This window comes from Strongylocentrotus purpuratus, unplaced genomic scaffold (genome assembly GCF_000002235.5).
Source record: "Strongylocentrotus purpuratus isolate Spur 01 unplaced genomic scaffold, Spur_5.0 spur5_scaffold_5, whole genome shotgun sequence".
NCBI classification, from domain to species: Eukaryota; Metazoa; Echinodermata; class Echinoidea; order Camarodonta; family Strongylocentrotidae; genus Strongylocentrotus; species Strongylocentrotus purpuratus.
In genome coordinates this window covers 7828908-7850939 of record NW_022145611.1, presented here as the reverse complement: position 1 = coordinate 7850939, position 22032 = coordinate 7828908, and the positions used below count along the sequence as shown (strand labels likewise).

The following is a 22032-nucleotide window of genomic DNA, read 5'->3' as shown; positions in this document are numbered from 1 at the left end:
TACACAATATTTAGCTCTTATCTCATATAATTTTTTTTTTCGTCAAACACAGTTCCACTCTACTACATGTAATATCAACGATACATTCAGTGACTCGACATCATTGTGGAGTTCGGAAGAGGGCTTCCCAAGCATCACGTATTACCCAATCATCGCTCCAAAGCAAAACGACAGCGAAAACAACGACGTCGACGATGATAACGATGACGGAACAAGTATCGCATCCGACTGCTGTCAGCTCCATAACGAAGTCTTGATCAAGATTCATCATGAAGATGATAACGATTCATTATCTGACACTACTTCTAGTTTGATCAGATTCATGGACGAAATGGACAATGATAGTTTCACAGACGTGTCCAGCATTACAACCGACAATGAAGACGATAGCAACACGTTTACGACAGTCAACAATTTGACATACTACACCCATGATCTTTTCGATGACGACAGCAGTGACGTCATACTTGATCTCTCCCTCACCAAAGATGAATACGAACTTATCAATGGTAGAGACCATACAATCGAAAGTGATTTTATCATTGCAATAACTTTTCTAGATGAAATCATTTCTGAGGTCGCCTTCAAACTGGATTCAAACAATTGAACCTCCGATATATTTTTGTTTAAAAAATGACAAATACTCAATTATATCCTTGTAAATAAATCTGGATATGCTATACTCAAATTGAAACTACCTTTGTATTGTTGTTGTGTGTATGTGTGAAAACTTATGAAATAATAAGAGTAGAAAACCATTCAAACTCAACTAAAGTATACCGTGTGAGTCAAAAAAAAATTACACCTAGAAAATTGCTTATCATTTTTAAAATCATCTATGCACAGTAAATTATTATACATCTTATGAAAGAGAATTTTATCCCAAATCATTTGGTATCATTTTTGTGTGGTATGTGTTCCCGCTTGGAGGAACAGGAGGCATTGTTTGCGAGAGTGCAAAAATCGAATTGCGCCAAAGTGATGCCTACACTATATGAGTACGTATTATGTTGGGATTAGCGGAGTGAGAGAATGAATTGAATGTATCAAATGAAATGCATTGCATATATGCTTTTTGCAGAAGCAAAGTCATACACACACACACGCGCGCGCACACATGTTCGTTGATATTTGATATTCGATATTTGATATGTGTGGCATGATTGATTTTGTTAGGGATGCTATTTGGATCTGCAAAGACCGAATTAATACCGAAATCCCAATTATTTTATTCAAACATCACATAAGCAACTTTGGCGCAAGTCGATGTGTGCACTCTCGCAAACAATGTCTTCTGTTCATCCAAGCGTGAACACATACCACACAAATATGATACCAAAGGGTATGGGATAAAACACTCTTTCAAAAGATGTATAATAATTTAATGTTCATAGATGATTTTTAAAATAATTAGCAATTTTCTAGGTGTAAACTTTTTTTTGACTCGCACTGTATAAAAAACTTCCCCAAGCGGTGCCTGTTGGTCCCCCATGATCCTTTATTTCTAATGTTATTCGAGAGCTGAGTTGATGAGATAGCCACCTGCCAGTGATCTCGCTGTGTGGTCTAATCCCTCCTAGCCAAACTAGTACTTAAGTCCGCCATAAAATATTAAATTAACATCTTCTTAAAGGAAAATAAAAATTTCAGAATGTTTTTAGTACATAGTAAATGGGAGAGAACCTCGCAAGAGACGTTACAGAGTTGCCAATTTGTGTTTTGTTAATCGCAACTTCCAAAATTAATAACTTTCTTATTTTTTAATCGGATATTGCTTGATCTTTCACTTATTTTGTTTCTTTCATTTTTCTGCTTTTATTTATTCCAGCTAATTATCAGTATGGGCTTCCCATTAAAGGCTCCATTAAATGACTAACCAATTAGGAGCAACTCAATATCTCTGTTAGAAATGAAATAAATATGAATTTATATAATATATATAGAATATATAACTAAAGAGTGCCCCTTTCCTTTATTTATGGCAAAAAGTATAATTTATCAGATAATTTTTTTTTGTTTTTTTGTAAAAAGGATTGAATTTCATAAATTAAAAAAAAAATATGCAAGTACAATCTCCCAAAAGGAGAAATATCCCTGAAGACCCTATGGCATATATAAATGACAACATTCAACAAATGTAACAATATTATTTCTTAATGAATATGATTTTGAAAAATTTCAAATATAACCTTCCCGAATGAGATATGTCCTTAAAATCCTAATGTCATGTCCAAAATGCACCCCTCATCAAAATATCACACCAGTAATTACTCCAATTATAACAGTTTTTACATCCTTGTGCACACGACCGGATGATCGGCTTTTAAAAAATACGCCTCATTTAATCTCATACAACTTATATGACTTTTTATATAAATGAAGTTATCAAGTGATAATTATGATTCCAATACATCATTGCTAATTATCTACTTGAGACTGCATGGATCAATGGCAAGAATAGAATCACACATGCTCCATTTATTACCAAAATGAAAGGTTAATTGATTGGATGAAAAAGTTATTCATGAATTACATTTTTTTTTAAAGTCACCCGGTCGTGCATACACATGTAATATTAAAGTAAAAACGCTATGAACTTGATTAGATCAAAGTCGGTCCTCATTGGGCTGTACAGGCAATAATGATATTAATAACACGTCACTGCTAATTATCTACATGGGACTTCATGGACCCATGGCAAGAATAGAATCATAAATGCTGAATTTATAACCGGACTAAAAGGTTAATTGGTTGGATGAACAAGTAATTCATCAGCTACATTGTTTTTAATTACAGAGTCGTCATGCAAAGACACGTTATGTAAAGCCTATTAGCTGTAATAGATGACAGTCGGTCCTCGTTGGGCTCTATATACTGCATTTATATTGCGCACGCGTCCACCCCATGGGAATGCTAAAGGTGTCTTCAGAGTATTATCCAGTTGCCCTAAGACACTAAATCCATTCAAGGAATAAATTCCTACAAGGTACCCATTTTACTACACCTTGGTGGAGAGTGGCAAATATAGATTAATATCTTGCCAAAAGACATTAGTGCCGCGGCGGGACTCGAGCCGCGAACCATTGTGATCTAAAGTCCGGTGAGGTATCCACTAGACAATGACACCTCTACCTCCAGTGTTTAAGAGTATTAAAATAAACATTGTCACCTTAATAATAATAATCATGGATTATTATGACAGTTTTTGACTTGGCCTGTTTCGTTAAATCACCAAAATATAAAACACTAAACTAAAAACAGTAGATCCCTCCTATACACCGGCCTAGCTGTTGGGAAGGGGGGGGGGGGGTAGCTTTGGGTCACACATGCTCCTAATTTTTCCTCTCTCGTAAATGTTTAAATCTCTAAAGTATCGCCTGTACATTAAGAGTATTGAGCATTAACAGCACAATATGTTAATCAGTCAGTGATAAATTATAATGACCAGAGATGATACTTTTCAACTCAAATAACGGTATGGGCATTTAACTGAGGGGCGGCTCGGATATTTCGTAGAAGGTGGCAGGTAAGGCCTGAAAATCTTTGATAAGTAAAAACAAAACAATACAAATAAAAAAGGAAAGAAAAAATAATAATGATACGTTCACATCCCACCCCCACTCTTTGATGGATAATTATGCAACATTAAAGGATACTTGCTGTTGACAGTCTGAGCCAAGTCAATACTATTTAATTGATTTCTCGATCGGCTGTCCAAATTGCGCTCAGAGCCTTTCAACTTTGGTGACGCACGTCGAGAAGTCCGTATTATGAAATAGCACTTCCAACCCCAATTATTCTGATGAGTTTCTCATTGGACAAAAAACGCTCCGCACGACCTTGGCAGTGGAAATGTACTTAAATACTGGTCACTAAGTTACTTTGGGCGACTAGCCAGCGAGCAGGAAACAGCAACTGTCAAGTTTTCCGAAGCAGCAAGAATAATGGTAAAATGATTTTATTTTGTCATTTCATACAAATCAGTAAATTATAATGTATTTTTAAACGTAATCTTTTGATTTATACTGATGAAGACGTCATCATTTATTTCATTTAACCGCCCCCCCCCCCTAGGCCACGACACCTCTATCCTAAAGTTGACAAGAAATACTATTATTGCAATAATTAAAATGGTTGCAAATGACTTGATACTTTATCATCGGTATATTGGCTGTTATATTTAAAGTTCAAAACGTCGAATCAAGTATAATCACGAAGATGCAATTATTTCTCACGTGCTCAATGTGCGACTGCATAAGCTTTATCTTTTCGTCGCAGATTAAGAACATCTGAAGCAATCAAATCTCATTTTTCAATTTCGATGTCTTCGATTTACATATCGTTATTTTTTCAAAAGTGTATTACTATTTTCCCTCCCGCAAAAGGACTTCCGCTGCTTCTGGCTTTATGGGTTGATTTTGCCTTCGACACTTCTCATATCAGGCGTATCTTCAATGGAAGGTAAACACAAAATCTATTACAAACTCGGATATTTACATAAAGAAGAACACAGTATGTAGTGAAACATACCGATTTTTAGGGGCGGCTTTTTAAGGGGGTGGGTATAGTTGATTGCAGCTATAATTAGGCGAAATATTGTTCCCAAAAAACAGTTATGTTATTATTTAGATTGATTGTTATTATTATCATTATCAGTAGTAGTAATATTAGTAGAAGGAGTAGTAGTAGTAGTCGTATAGTATTAGTAGTAGTGGGAGTAGTAGTAGTAGTAGTGGTAGTAGTAGTAGGTGGTGTAGTATTAGTTGCATTATTAGTAGTAGTATCGTTACCATTATTATAATATTATTCCTTTTATTATTTATTTAATTAATTTATTTAATATTCCTGTCAGAATTTTATGGACCATGATTGGGATAAATTGAAATGATTTGAGAGGGGCCCAAGCAGAGATGAAAAGTGCGAATTTGTTTACATTTGATAATAATTTAATATTCATTTTTAATGAGCTTCCTCCATGTGTAATCAAAATACTTTTGTTTGTATTAAAGTAAAGTATGTAACGACGTTCATTTATTCTTATCCATGCACATAATTAATCAACATGATCTCAAAAAACATTTTCTAATAGGCTTTCAAAAAATCAACTTACCGGTTATTTCAATAGCATTATATTGCCTATCTGCCATTGTCATGTCCGACCATTTCAATGTATGACGCAGAAGGCTATTAAAATTGTCTGAGTTTTTAATTTTAATCTCCGAAAGCCTTTGCAATCTTGGTATTTACATTTTTGTTCTCCATTTGCAAGCAGTCGATGAATGCTTGAGTTCGCCATGTCAAAACAATGGAATCTGTTCGGATCAAAGTAACAAGTTTGAATGCGCATGCTCTCGAGGTATCACGGGCACAATCTGCGAACTAGGTAAGAAAAAATATAACATGTATTCAGTTCATATTCTTTATTCCAATATTGCTCATCTGCTTTTAACTAACTGATCGATTATTATTTTTTTTTAAAAAGATAATCAGTCATATTCACAGAGAGTAAGATGATCTAGGTGTTTTTAATGGCAACATTTGATAAAGGTGCTTTCGACATTGTCGGTTAGGGGGTGTCTTCTTTTTTTGGGGGGGGGGTGTAATTTATTCACGTTATACATGTAGTTTCGGTTTTTAAAAATGACGATAGTTATGCCAGCATCCGCTAAAGTTTCTCCTTTGCTTTCATAATAAAATGTGACTGTCTTCAATGACCTCCCCCACACTTCCATGGCGCGGTGTCCGTCCTCTGTCCGTTCTAAGGCGAGACCACACATAATTGCATTCGTTTCCTCTTTCTTTATACCTCCTTCATCGCCATCTTTGTCGCTCTCACAACGACACCTTCTCGTCTCTCTCTCTCTCTCTCTCTTTTATCTCTCTCTCACTCTCTCTCTCTCTCTCTCTCTCTCTCTCTCACACACACACACACACACATATTCACCCATATTATATGCACACTCTCTCTCGTTTTGTCTCTTTTTCTCTACCCTCGCATTCCTATAGATATCAATGAATGCGCCAGTAATCCCTGTTCTAATCGAGGGACCTGCCTGAATCTCGACAATCGTTACGAATGCATCTGTCTGGCAGGCTTCGAAGGAACCGACTGTGAAACAAGTAAAAAAAATACCTTCTAAATTATCCGGTGAACTTAGAAATACATCTTTACTGAAACGATACATGGGTAGCTAAGAAAGACCTTCAAAATTTGCATCGAGTTTTTGAAAGTGCAGTGACGAGAACGTAGTAGAGTTATGGCCATTGAGGTAAAACCGTTAAGTTTCATTGTTTTACTATGTACAATGCAATTCCATGTACTTTATTTATTTTGTTGGAAATGGAAATAAACGAAATGAAAAAACAGTTCTGTTAAGGACAAAAAACATAACTAAATCGAGTGTGAAACTTTATGAATACTTTCTTTTTTGTTTAGTTTCAATGTTTCAATGTTGTTTAGTTTGAGTGAATAATACATAGATATACTAGTCTGAATCTTCCAATGGCCAATGTTTAATATATCCAAACCAACATCGTCACGCACAGTTCTACGTTTACATTTCTTAAAATTTACGACCTTACATCAAATGGGAAAGGCTGGTAAGAAACTACTTACAATTTTCGGAATAAATAGAGAGTTACCACATGAATCACAAGAGACGTCTCCTGTTATAATCAATCTAGTTTATCACTCCTCGGGAATAAAATAAATTTAGTAAGATTTGTATCAGTACCCATAGAGGGAAAACTGATAAGATGACCTATCGTACTGTTCTTATATCCAAAATCAAATGCGAGAGGTATATAAATGTATCTCTGTCTCGAAGTAAACCAATGACTAAATGATCTACTTTTATCATGTCTATAATTCTTTCTTTTCCAAGACATACTGAACATACTCTTTTTTCTTCTCAGACACCGATGAATGCATGAGCAACCCATGTTCCTACGATGGAACATGGAATTGCGCTGATGTGTTCAATGGCTATACCTGTACATGTTCATTAGGATTTCATGGTCGATTGTGTGAAAACGGTGAGACTGAATTATTCATCAACAGACCTTTAAAGTATTGTTAGAGACGATGAAATGAGACTTGATAGTGAGAATGAGGCAACTAAGCCACCAATTAATCTATGAAAAAGGCTTTCTCCACCCAGTTAGTCAAACGCGAAAAATACATGGCATAATTATTTTGTGTCGCCATAATACATCATGCTATTTGAAATTACCAATTACAATAATTGAAGATTAAACATATATATCGACCGTAATGAGATTTTAATTTCAGGTAGCCTGAAGGAACTTTAAAACGTTGTGCTTAATCAATGCTTCATAAACCATCTCAAAACTACAGATTATTACTGTACTACATACCCCTGTATAACCAAACACCTATACTTTAAAAGTCGCCCAAACCCCGTATACCACGTCTGTATTTAGGCTCAATTAAAATTGGTACATTGATTTATGAAGTGCTAAATGTCACATTGTTCATGATGTTCAAGTCATCATAATTCTGTAACTAAACAATGAAACGTCACCAATGCATCTATATGAATTTGATTTCCCAATTGATTTCATGACCCATATTATATATATATATATTTCTTCATTTCGTTATCATTATTTTATCCGATACTGAGGGTTTAACACTTGGCCTTCCATATATCAATGAACTAAGATAAGCCACGTTTATTTCAAACTACACTCCTTTCGGTAATTATAAATGTGGAGCAAATACCTACTGAATTAATTTAAGTTTCTGAAAATCAAAATAATCTAGGCCTATACCTATTTCTAAATGATTTAACAAATACTTTTGTACAGTATTATGTGACTTGATACAAAGCTTTTAGGAAGCGCATAGAGACGTAACGTAATATGAAATGCGCTATACAAGAACCGAATATTATTATTATTATTATATGACTTATTATGATTATACTCTCTTTTTTTTAAAGAAACAAATGAGTGTTTGAATGAGCCATGTTACAACGGAGCGACTTGTCATGATGAGGTAAACTCCTACAGATGTACTTGTCGACCGGGATTCGAGGGGCAACATTGTCAAACAGGTTTGCACACCACTCCTTTTTCTCTTTTGCCTAAAATAATAATAATAATAATATTTACCTTTTATATAGCGCTTATCACAAATGTCTTTAAGGGTAATTGATGACATTTATTTTAAAACGCAGCAAAACATAGGCTTGAAGTCAATGACTGTCTAAAAAGCAGTATAGGTTATGAAAAACGACAGCTGTGCATCAAAGTATTTATGTCCTCAAAAAACGAAAAAAGAATAACAACTAACAAATAAAAACAATGGTAAGGATTCGCCTTTATATTTGTTTGTTCCACTTGGACAACAGTGTCTATTCCTCACTCTTACCATTTCATTACATTTTAGTTGAAAGCAATACCTAGTGGCATCAAAACATGCAGAATGTTCTAGCCCTTCTCTTTGTTTGACTCTCTGATAAAATAATAACTTTTTCTTATAAAGCGCTTTACCAATTATTACCGACTAAAGGGCTTACAATATCATTTTTACCCCGGTCAGTGAATTCAATACTATTCGACACATTGCAGTTCACATTCTCAACTCCCTAAGGAGCATTCCGGCTAATCGCCTTTTTTGTTTAGAGCGTGCGCGTGCTAATCCAATCACATTGGTCGCTCCATTCTACCGCGTATTTTAGCACCTGGGTGGAGAGGAGTAATGCAGATAAAATACCTTGTTCAAGGACATAAATGCCTCGCTGGGGCTCGAACCAATGACCTTTGCGTTCTCAGTCAAGTAATTAAACCACTCGAGTACCACACCTCTACAAATAATTTCTGTGTTCTGAATACCTTCTTAATTTTACTCTCATATCCAATAGATATAAACGACTGTTTTGTTAACAATTGCCTGAATAATGGTTTCTGCATCGACGAAGTAGAACAGTTTTCATGCGCCTGCCCTCAACCTTACACTGGTACGCTGTGCGAAGAAGGTATGTCCGATATCATTTTTACTTAACCTCACTCACATGCCCATCCCCAACACATATTTACAAAAGGTAGGACAGTTCTGTGGAAATTTGATTCAAGCTACGCAACCATTGTTCTCTCAATTCCTTTCACATTATCTATAAACATTATATGTTTATAGATAATGTGAAAGGAATTGAGAGAACAATGGTTATATGATATATATTTATATACTTGTATATATAAACTATTGAACACACGAGAGGAAAAAACCCCAAATTCATTGCAACAGTTTTTAAGTCTTAAAGGAGGCAGTTTAATATTTCAATAAGTTCAAGTCAGGCAATATCTGTACATAATGTTGAATTATGTGGGGATGAACCAAGGATTCTGTGAAGATGAAAACACTTTCTCCTTTTAAACTGATCAGATCTGAAAATATAAAGCCTTTTTTAATTATTAATAAGAAAAGAAAAGTTTATAACTAAAACACCGTTTTGATGGATAAGGGGCCTTTCTTTTAATACTATTTATTTTCTTCTCGTGTGAAGTTAGGACGGATGATTTGAAATTTCACAAGGCTACCTTTAAATAAAATCTATGATGGGAACGAGTTTGATTAGTTGGATATCACTTTTTTGTCAGAACTTAAAATACACCTATTGATACATTGTTTCATCGTTATGATCTTTACAATTTCTTAGTTAGAAGGCACCATCTTTAACAAAAATATGCAAAACCTTCTATTGTTTTTTATTTCATTTTTGTGTCCAAGCACATCTCAAGCCAGTGGCTGTATTAGGTTAAAGACCTTTCTCATTTCGTTACGTTTTTACTCACGTGAAATTATTAAATTAAATCGAAAAAGTCTTCTCACCTTTTACTATTATGAAGTAGTTCTTTGTTAATTAATGGAAGGTCCTTGTTCATTTGTTTTTGTTTCCGATTTGTTGTTACGCCACAGTTCAAGATGAATGTGAGAACAGTTCATGCCAGCACGGAGGCACATGCTTGGCTGGTTTCAATACGTTCAATTGTACTTGTGCATTGGGTTACGAAGGTCCATTCTGTCAACACGGTAAATCTAATTCATTTTCTTACAAAAATTTATATTTTGCGTGCTGATCTGTGAAGCCCGATAAATTAGATAATGCACGAACAAGGTCGTAGCCTGTATAATGGTGAACTTTAGAGGGGACGAAACCTTGAAAGAAGTATAAGTAGTGTACAGCTAGTAGCTTACGTACACAGTTAATCAGAAAAAAATAATAAATAACAGGCATCTTTGGGTAAACAATTTAGGGGGAGGAGGTAAATGAAATAAATGATGACACCCGCCCCCCCCCCCTATGTGTGCTCTATTCCATGCGAGTGCGTTCGTCGACTTTACTAACTCAAAATTCGTCGCTGTTTTCACGAAGTGACGGTAGTGAAAAAAAAATTGCATTCACTTTGCGTTACGATTTTCCTCGCTACCGTCACTTCGTGAAAACAAGGACGAATTGTGGGCAGAAAATGATAATATTTATAAAACCCTGGTGGTGCTATTAATCTATGTTGTTCACAATTTTTTTTAAAGTTTAAGAGCTGCAGGATGAGAAACAGAATCACCAAGACCTAAAAAGCATGGTTATAATCAATGAACAACGATAACCAAAATGATAACAATAACGAAACAGAAAAAAAACTAGATGGAATTTTGACTGCGCGCAGTCGAAAATGATGCCTCCGCCATAGAGCAATTTAAACAAGTTTGGAGTTTAAATCTCCAGTGGTTCTTGAGATATCATGATAACAATCTCAATGTATGGAATTTCATAAGTTGACCTCTGTGACCCTTGACCTTTGACCTACGTGCTCCAAAATCTAATCAGATTGTCTTCCTATGGTGATACACACTATCATTAAGTTTGAAGTTTAAATCTCCAGTGGTTCTTGAGATATTATGATATGGTGATACATACTATCATTAAGTTTGAAGTGAAAATTCTCCAGTGGTTCTTGAGATATCGCGATAACGATCTCAATGTATGGAATTTCATAAGTTGACCTCTGTGACCCTTGACCTTTGACCTACGTGCTCCAAAATCTAATCAGATTGTCTTCCTATGGTGATACACACTATCATTAAGTTTGAAGTTTAAATCTCCAGTGGTTCTTGAGATATTATGATAACAATCTCAATGTATGGAATTTCATAAGTTGACCTCTGTGACCCTTGACCTTTGACCTACGTGCTCCAAAATCTAATCAGATCGTCTTCCTATGGTGATACATACTATCCTTAAGTTTGAAGTTTTTACATCTCCAGTGGTTCTTGAGATATCATGATAACAATCTCAATGTATGGAATTTCATAAGTTGACCTCTGTGACCCTTGACCTTTGACCTACGTGCTCCAAAATGTAATCAGATTGTTTTCCTATAGTGATACACACTATCACTAAGTTTGAAGTTTAAATCTCCAGTGGTTCTTGAGATATCATGATAACAATCTCAATGTATGGAATTTCATAAGTTGACCTCTGTGACCCTTGACCTTTGACATACGTGCTCCAAAATCTAATCAGATCGTCTTCCTATGGTGATACATACTATCCTTAAGTTTGAAGTTTAAATCTCAAATGGTTCTTGAGATATCGCGCTAACAAACTCAATACAAGGAATTTCATAAGTTGACCTCTGTGACCTGTGACCTTTGACCTACGTACTCCAAAATCTAATCAGATCGTCTTCCTATGGTGATAAATACTATTCCCGAGTCTTAAGTTTAAATCTTAAATGGTTCTTGAGATATTGTGATAACGGTCAAACGGGACGGACGTACGGACGGACGTACGGACGTACGGACGGACAACCCGAAAACATGATGCCTCCGGCACCACCTTCGGTGGCGGAGGCATAAAAACACTCATGAAAATTGTTTTTTTTGTTGTGGACACTCTGCATGACAACAGCCTTACAGCATCTAAAGTGTAATGAATTCATAAAGTGATGTGTTCGGTTCATTGCGTATAGTCTAAAACGAACACAAAGAACAGTATACACACGCGAACAAAGACACGGAACAAAAGCTGGCAATTAGTAGATGGTTTATTAAAACAAACCATTATCGAACCACCAACGTTACTCACTTTTGTATAAAAAGGGAGACTAGTAGATAATTATAGGGATAAAGTCCCAAAGAACCGGCGTGAATAATGAGGGAATAGAGAGAAAGAGAGAGGGAGAGAGAGAGAAAGAGAAAGAGAGAGGGAGAGGGGAGGGGGGGGGGGCAAGGCGGAGGCGAGATGGGAGGAGGAAGCAGAAGTGTTACCAGGGGTAACGTTCATGTATAGTTTTAGAATTTGTGAAAAGGTGATTTTACTTCATATGTTTTCTTTCCATCCCAACAATGATTCATGAATGATTAAAACCAGAGGAACATTATTTGGAACACTTTATGAAATTAGACTTAAGTGCATACAAGAACTGAATAATATTATTATTATTACGTGCTGTTCCTGTATCTCAACAGAAAATGGGCATGCAGTATACGAAGTATAAACAATTAGCAAGTACGAAAGAGTAACAACTATTATGATTTTTTTTTTTGCAGACATCGATGATTGTGCAAGCCGCCCTTGTTCTAACGGAGGTTCATGTATCGATGGAATTAATGAGTACACATGCATGTGTGTGCAAGGTTTCATGGGCTATCAATGCGAGGAAGGTATACACGAAATCAAAATTAAAGAAGAAATTCAACTTTAAGACATGTAGCTGGTATTAAGACCGTTTGGCAAATTTAAACCACCGATGCCCCATAAAATGACTTAGAGAAATGTGCTTTACATTTGGGTGTTGTTATAGAAACGCAGTTTAGTGAATATTTTTGTACCTTTGTTGCACATAGCTGCTTTTTCTTCCACTTACACTTGTCATTAATCAGACTTTTATAAAAAATGAAACAAAGACAAAAATTAATAACCTTTCCCTCTACCCCCCCCCCCAAAAAAAAAACACGAACAAGAAAGGAAATGCTGGTTTTCTATCATTCAATTATTTGTTAACGCAGATCACCAATCAAAGGTTTTTGTTATTTCAATTGTCTATGACGCTACAACACACTGGATGTGCATGTAAATATGAGTAGATTTCATTGATTAAAATCTATCACTTTAAAATTAATATTTCATATCTGGATAAGTGAACAAAAATGCATTTAATGGTCTGGAATGGAACGACTTTCAAAACAGCAAATGAATGTATATGTATGTATGTATGCCTATGTCCCCTACTAAATTATGATAATATATTGTATCGTTTTATAATAACTCAGGTGAACTGCCTGAATGATTCGCGGTAAATAACTAAGCATGTTGCTTAACAACCACTTTTAGGAAAAAAGGAAACATTCAGTTTGACACTAAAAATAAAACATTTTATTTGATTTACCCTTCATTTAATAACATTGTACTTCCCGGTCTTTTCCAGTAATTCAAGGAGAATAAATATAAGAATTGTTCTGACTGAATATTGTCGTTTTTATTTCATGATTGACATGTAATCTTCTTCCGCGACGAAATCCAGAGGTTGATGACTGTGACCCGTCTCCTTGTGAAAGCGGAGGTTCATGTTCAGATTATCACCATGGATACTTGTGCAACTGCGCATCTGGCTTTCATGGACAAAACTGCGATCAAGGTAGCCAACTCGCATTACTCCCTTTAACATTTCATCTTATATTCTTAAAAGATAGAAATGATAGTTCATGATTCCTCAGTATTATGTATTAAATGTGTTTTCGGATTAATTAGACACTAATAACATTGCACCTGCTTTCGAAAAATCAACTAAAGGGCAATTCAGTAGCCTATTATATAGGCCTATCCTAATGAATTCATGTTCGGAATCCGTAATACGTCGTTGTAATGTCTACACATTTCTAAAATATTTGTAGAGGTTTTGTGGTCTAGTGGATAAGTCACCCGACTGTAGATCACAAGAGACGGGGCTCATATCCCAGCCCGGCACTAACGTCCTTAATCTACAATATGCCACTCTCCACCCAGGTGTTAAATTGGTACCCGGTAGGATGCGAACGGTTATGTAGTTTACTTAGCATTGTGAGCGTCTCTAAAAAGGCGCCTGGCCAGAATGCTTCCCAGGGAGTGGGAAATATGCATACATTGTGTGTGGGCAGCCCTGAATCCAATGACCGGGGTAATAATATATCTGTAAAGCACTTTGAGATGTCGTCGATGGTTTCAGCGCTGTATAAACGCGGAATATTATTATTATCATTATTATTACGTAATAAAAACAGCAACAGCAACAACTCAACCAAAAAGATGCAATTTAGACTACAATATAAGCAATGCAGAATGGTCGAAAGGTTTTATAACCTTGGCTTTCCATCGAAATTAGTTAGATAGTGTCACCCCCCCCCAAAAAAAAAATGTAAATGTATCCTGATTTGGTATCGTAAACGATTTTGCATCATGCGCTTATGAATTACTGGCCCCATGCATCAAATGGTGAATGGAATATAACACTTATCAGCTCCTGATTTGGCAACAAAGGTTTAGCGGATATTACCAAAAATCAGCAATTTTCTGGTGATTAAAAAGACAAACAGCTGACATGAATGAAAATAGGTAAGGTAAGAGTATCACCTCAGGTTGGTCTCACGTTATCATTCTTGTTTTGGCGTAGATACCCTTGAATGCGCGAGTTACCCCTGCCTCAACGGAGGAACGTGCCTGGAGGATGTCGACATGTTTGTATGTACCTGCCTGGAGGGATACGCGGGGATCACATGCGACCAAGGTATTTATTATTATCATAAGTAGATATGGATTGCTGCAGTGGTTTTGCTTAAAATGATGTTTTTGTCAATAAATAATAAATTCCAAAATCTTCAAAAACAAAGCTCTTTCAGAGAGAAAAAAGATATACACACTCCATATTGAGATAGGGTAGCCATAGCGGGACAATTACATTATAACATAATAATATATACGCAAATGAAAATTCCCGAAATTAATCAAACATTCTTTAAGAAGATGCACATAAAAAATACACTCGTTACAGAATGATTCGATTTTTGAAAACTTTCTTTCCAAGAAACCACGGACCATTATTTGACGGCCGAGGAGAAGTTTGCTAGCGTGTTACCGAGCTGTCCCCTCCCACTCGATGGAACCCAAACAACATCGATAGGACTTGTTGTAAAGGAGCACAAACAAGCCAACCAGCTAGTCCGACCAGGCACAGTCTCTTTTTTGAACAATTATATTTGTACAACGCCGGGTAAGTAGGGAGTTACACTTGGCAGCTGAATTCATGATCTTTTCCCGCTAGTAACAATATAAATGAAAACAATGATTTTTAACGACAATGACAATGACAATAACGATAGTAGTGATTGTATTAATGATAATAATAGTAACCATGCATTAATTCAAAATGCGACTGATGTCCACCCCAATATGGTGCTGAAGGCGCTTACAGAAAGACAATCTGATCTAAAGCCAACGAAATTGCACGTACCTTCTAATGTAAAGAACAGCTCAGGATGGCCACAAAGTGTTGTCTACAAAACAATCGAAATAAAAACAGTCGAATAATACCTGCTGATTCTGCTCAGCTCGGTGACTAATTCTAATCAACTATATACTTCATTTAACGTTATTTTTATGACCCAAACAACAGCCTAAAATAACCTAAATATGAACTAAATCTAAAGAACTAGATGAAGCCCGCCCCGGAGTGACCGTTTCTTCTAAAAAAATATTACTATGGCTACACGGCTGGGAGCTATAATTATTGAAACTACAACTAACGTGTGTTCTCTGAGGGCACACCCACCAATACAAAGCAGCACCGACGTGGACTGAGAACAACATTTCTATTTTACCCTGCGCACGGTAGGGAATTGTAGGAAGGTGGCGAAACAAAAATCATGACGATTGACTGTTGATTATTTGTTCCAGGATGTGCGAGCTCTCCTTGTTTAAACAATGGAAACTGCAGTGAGAGGTTGGCTGGCTACTTTTGCACATGCCCTCCCGGATTTACCGGTCAAGATTGTGAAACAGGTTCGTTATCATTCAGCTTCTACTTTTTTTGTTATTTGTTCGATATGGTTCATAACATTTATGTACGGATAAGTATGACAATGAAATGTACTGAAATAAATTCGAAATATTATTTAGTTCGTTCCTGTTAGATATTCTTGCTATAATGCAATGAGAAAGTAGTCAACTTATAATTCTCTTCTTTCTAATTCCTCTTTCCGACAATTTAAATCATGAGCTGTCATTAGTTAATTCATTTAAGTCGTCTCATCAATTCAAATTACATTGGATAGTGTGAAAGCTATAAAGTTTACATGGTTTTAGAACTATACGTGACTCTTGTTTTGTTATGCCATTAAAGGATTACACCCGAATTGAATGAAAGATCACGACGACTCTATTAATACAATTTTATAATCAAAATTTGAGACATCGGCACGTTTTTGTTCTTTTTTTATTAACAATATGTAGTTTCTAACAAAACTGTATTGGTTCTCCATCACTATTTACGTTGCCACTCCACAGATATTGATGAATGCTCCTCGCATCCCTGCGGCAACCGTGGTGCTTGCATTGACGTCATCAATGGATACAACTGCACCTGTACCGCGCGATTTAGTGGAGTCCACTGCCTTACTGGTAATAATGATAATAACAAATCGATCGCAAAAACTTTCAAGAAATAAATCGCAGGGCAATTTAAATACCTTAATGCATCGCCTAAAGAAATAATGTACGGATTACATATTACACTTTGTAATTTTCGCACATGTTAATAGGTGACGCACAAGGCTTGTGAATTTGGCTTAGACTGATTTCTTGAAAGTCTCTACGAACATGATTGTGGAACAAATAATAACTCCCCGATCGGCTAAGAAATACACCGTAGAGTAAAAGTATGCAAACCTTCCAAAAGAATTTGAAACGCGAACCTTAAACACACTGACTACCTTTGTTCGCGCCATTGATTTGAATGAACTCACATAGACTGAACATTGTCTTGCCCTCTTTACAATTTTTACCTTCAATTTGATATTCTATTTATAGTTATGTTTTATATATATATATATATATATATATTTTTTTTTTTTTTTTTTTTTTTTTCAATACTTTTAAACGTGATAAATATTATACCCATCCTCTTATTCCGGTCTTGTTTTTTTTTCTTCTTGTTTTTCTCTTATGTTTACCTTGATGTTTTTTTTGTGTTATGTTATCGGTTTTACAGTTTAACTCGTATGCTTGTTGTCGTTCTAGTTGAATATCTGTAATGAACTGTCTTATTGTTTGTTTGTTTTGTACATTAATTTGTTAGATATTTATTTGTTGTAACTACATGTACATTTTTATTACCTTACTTCTTGCATTTGCAACGTTTTACATATTATTGAATAATTCACTGTATACTTATTGTTATTTTTCTGTTTGTGGACCCCTTCGAAAATCAGCTGTGCTGAAAGGGCCATCCACCCTATGAGAGGAAATAAATAATTAAAAAAATTAAAAAAATTACCCCCCCCCCCCCGCCAAGGCAACCACGCTTGGATAAACACTATTATTTTTCATCTTCCGACCCCGAATTTGACAGACAGAAGTCACAGAAGACATTTTTAAATCATTAAAGCGAAAATAATTATGAGAAAACTTTCGGTTCCCTTTAAAGTGAACTAGTATCGTCGAAAATCAGTCTGCCTAGCTTATTAAATTATTTAATTTGTAAGTTATGATTAGATTCTTCAAATACTGTCTTCAAAATGATCAATCTCTCTCTGGATGGTGACTTATACAATGGGTGGTAGTCGTTCGGGGCTGTAGTCCAGTGGGGACTACGAGATTGAATCCCAAATGAGGCTGCAATCGGTGTTAACTGTCATCACAACGCCGGAGAAAGACTTACAAGTAGACCACTACATGTTGATACAACCCACAGGGTTCAAATTACATGTTGGTAGCCAAGCATAGGTTAGGCACCCAAGAAGTAGTTCATCCTACGCTTGTTCGTCCATTTTTGTACTGTTGATAGGAAAGTGCATGTAATGCGCAGTCATCAATATTGACATCAGTGCATAGAATTCATCTATAAAAGTAAATTGTGGCATAAATTGTTCAATTTGTTATGATTTTGGAATTGGTTTATTTCAGAATTAGATTTCTGCACCAGGTCCAGCAGCCTTTGTCACGGCTCATCTACTTGCTTGGAAGCATTGGAGAGTTACATGTGTGTGTGCAGTAACGGAATGACCGGTGAAACATGTGAAGAAGGTACACACATTGTCATATTTATCCGTTAGATCAAATTTCAAGTTATTTGTTAAGATGCTAGAATATTCATGTCACTGCTAGCCTGCCCACTCCTGAAAGAGCCATGCACCCAAGATGACCTGGAAGCCGTGAATTGCTGTGCCAAAGCCTGTGTGGACCACTGGACGGGACTGGTGTAGTGACTCGATAAGAAGAAGAGGTATCAGATAGTCATTACGAAATGGATGCCTTTGTTTTCTTGTTTCTTTTCTTAGCGATTTTCTTTAACTTACGAATCAAATACAAAACATTTCATCAGCATTCAACTAAAACGTACCGAAAAGGAGAAAAAGGGCGAGATAGTAACGATATTTGACTTAAACAACATCGACACAGCAAGCAGACTAAAATGAGAAGATACACAAAATAATAAATAACCTTGGCCTGCTAATTCGACGATAATATCCACTTTAAACGTATGAATAAAAAATTACACGCATTTCAATTGAGTGTCAAACAACTTGTACAAAATTAAAAACGTTTTTTGATGCGATGCCAATTATGAAAGCAAGCGTGCATTGTACGTGAACCGTTGAATAGACTGCAGTTTACCAATGACATTTCGGTCAACTTCTTACCCCCAGATATCAATGAATGTTCCAGTAACCCTTGTCTCAATGGAGCACTATGCATGGATGGACTGGATCACTTCAACTGCACTTGTGCACCAGGTTTTACGGGAATAGTCTGTGATGAAAGTAAGTAATAATAATAAAAATATAATAATATAATAATATGAGCATTGTAAAGTAACATGAACCTGTGTTTACACTTTGGCCAGATTTTTTTTTTTAAGAATTGTATTGCTATTGAAGATGTATTTTGGAATAAAGTCAACTTCATGAAAAGAATGATAGAAAACCCAAGATGCCCAAATATATATCACTTTCGGTATTTTGGTGCAAAAATAACATTCCAGAGATAGTATGAGAAAATTCATAAACGGGATAGTTTCAGGCTGCGAGGTCCATGAAGATCCCCATATGGTAATATGACGACATGCGGGCAGCTCGCTGTCTTTATATCGTCATGATTCGGTCAGCATGGCTCTCGCATATAACCTTATTTATTGTACTTTTATCTACATGAAATGAATAACTCAACAAAGTTTCATTTTCCCTTCGTTCGCTTTACATCTCGCAAAATTGATGAATTAGGATGATTTCTGGCAGCAAGGTTACCCAATACAAATTTAAAGATCCATAATTAAAGTGTAATATTTTTGCCCGCTTGCTCGCAGTATTTGAGATTCGGATAATATATTTCCAGGCACTCACCAATGTGCATGTACATCTTTGTGCGCAAGGGATGAAAAAACAAATCCTCTTTGATGATTTTTGGATTGGGGTGACGCGAAAAAATTTAACTCCTAAAAAGGATGACGTGATTACAAACAAATATGTTGAAAAACGCTGATCTAGTACACTAAAGGATGATGCCCCCAATGACTTAGCCCACGCTACGTCACTGTCTGCCCAATTGCTTGCGGTACCTATTGAAGTCATAGTTTTGCAGACAGCAGAAACACTGCGTTTATCAGTATTCTAGAAAGCGTAGCGACCGTTCGACAAAAAAAATTGATATTAGTATATATCGTTGAAATGCAAAAAAAAACAAAACATGTAGTTTTCCTTTTTTTCCTTGAATTCTTGTTGCTTTTGAATCATTCTGTTTGTATTAGGCATTTTGCCTTAACTCTTGCAATGTGCTTTTCTTATAAAATGATGATTTGCAAAGTTATTATTGACTGCTGAAACAAAATTTGAAATCAGATACTGGATATGCATAACTTTATTGGCACATTTTTAAAAATTCTTTTTAATTTTTTGTCAGACATCAACGAATGTGCAAGCTTACCGTGTCAAAATTCGGGAACGTGTGTAGATGGTATTAATGGATTCACGTGCGACTGTACTCTATACTTTGGCGATGTAACATGCAACGAAGGTATAGTAAAATGACAGTAGAAACGTCAAATGATTGATTGAATGTTTTTTGGTTCCATGTGTACTTGGAATGTATAAATGTGAGCATGTTAGAAAATATGTCAGACAAGGCATAGCCTAACTGTGAGTTATATTGGACCAGTGTGCCAGAGGACCAATAGCATGTAGATTTGATAGTATCCTTTGAAGAAGAAAAAGAATGATAATGATCCAAATTATTCCTCTTTAAAGCTCCCTAAACTATTTTTTTTTAATACTAAACTTTATAAAAATAAATAGTATCTTAACGTTAAGTTAAAATACAATCTCCACAGAAAATGGTTAATGTGATTGATCGATAAATTAATAAAAACATCAACTACCTTCCTTGATGTATCATCTTTTCTGTTTTCCCAAAGTCATGCTTGGATGTGTGAGCTCTCCCTGCCAAAATGATGGTACTTGTAAGAATGTGGTTAACCTTGGCTTCGCGTGCTCTTGCTCCCCGGGGTTCCACGGGATGACTTGTGAAATTGGTAAGATGGAATGCTTAGATAAAACTTCACTTTATTGCCTGGCTTTAATTTCTTGCTGTATTTTTGTTTGGCTGCAACTTTCATGTTTCATGAGCCTTCATTTTATGGATGGTTCAAGAAAGAAACAAATAATAAAAAAATACATAGCTTCAGCCAGAAATGGAATTGTACGAACTCGCTAGTTACAAGGTATTGCATTGATATCGAGGGTATTTTGAAAACACGTGCAGAAGCATTATTAAGAAATATTTATTACCACTCTGAAAACTGTTGTCATAAATCACAGATACATGAGGAAAGAAAATGAGAACATTATGTATTTCTCCAAACATTGTAGGCGCTATGGTATTTCATAGATTATAGCATAGGATAAATGACCATTATTATTATTATAAGCATTATTATTATTGTTATTATTATCATCAATCGATGTACGTTATGTGAAATCACATCCACATTACTGTCACACATGTAACCAATGATTTCCCACTCATACTCATACATGTTGCGAACACGGAAGAACCATGACATAGCCTTCCAGCAAGTGAAGGGAAGTCCTTACAGTCCAGAGAACTTCCAGTGACTACTCCTTTGGCATCTAATGCCCTCATCCCATTAAACCTCATTTGTTTTCGTCACACCGCTTGCAATCTTTAGTTCATCTTAGTGATAGGCTGCATAGCTCTTTAAAGATTACTTGAAGAAGAAAAGGAATAACCTATCAGAAATCGTTACATAATGACATCAGATTAGAACAACATTTACATAACGACATCATTTTGGAATAAATGGACAGTTGCTATTCTTTCCTGGTTTTTCTCAAGCTGAAATTGCTACGAGAAAGTCGAGTAGTATAGCAAATACTTAAGCCGGTTGCTTTTTATACAAAGAAAGGAGGGGTAGAATTTATGTTTTTATGTTGACAAAATGATTGTTGGATCTTTTGTTTTCCCTTTCAGATATTGACGAATGTCTGAGTTCTCCATGCCATTACGCTTCTACTTGTACAGATGGAAACAACGGATACACATGTACTTGTGCCGAGGGTTACCAGGGGGTAGATTGCAAGACGAATACGGGTAATTGTATTCACTCTTATATTTTACAAGTAAAAAAAGAAATGCTGAAGTCCCGACGAGATTGTTTCTTGAAGAATTATTTTCAGAAAGTTCGGAAGAGAAAATCAGTCAGTCCTGGAAGTCTGGTTCATGTAGGAGAGGGTAGGAATTG

General features: G+C 35.7%; 1 protein-coding gene across 1 annotated transcript; it reads left to right on the top strand.

Moving 5' to 3' along the window:
• The first annotated feature begins 331 nt into the window (after positions 1-331).
• Positions 332-20427, top strand: LOC115929497 (fibropellin-1-like). The gene is made up of 9 exons (XM_030998529.1): positions 332-509; positions 8889-9002; positions 9944-10057; positions 12578-12691; positions 14677-14790; positions 16566-16679; positions 18183-18302; positions 18926-19039; positions 20175-20427. Exons 1-9 carry the CDS (start codon positions 332-334, stop codon positions 20300-20302), a joined length of 1110 nt encoding a protein of 369 aa, XP_030854389.1. The 3' UTR covers positions 20303-20427.
• Positions 20428-22032: the final 1605 nt, after the last annotated feature.

Excerpts from the sequence above, each read along its gene's own strand:
- LOC115929497 (XM_030998529.1), top strand. The coding sequence starts at position 332 with ATGGACAATGATAGTTTCACAGACGTGTCCAGCATTACAACCGACAAT. Across the intron at positions 510-8,888 it reads TGAATACGAACTTATCAATG|ATATAAACGACTGTTTTGTT; the intron begins GTAGAGACCATA and ends CATATCCAATAG. Across the intron at positions 10,058-12,577 it reads AGGTCCATTCTGTCAACACG|ACATCGATGATTGTGCAAGC; the intron begins GTAAATCTAATT and ends TTTTTTTTGCAG.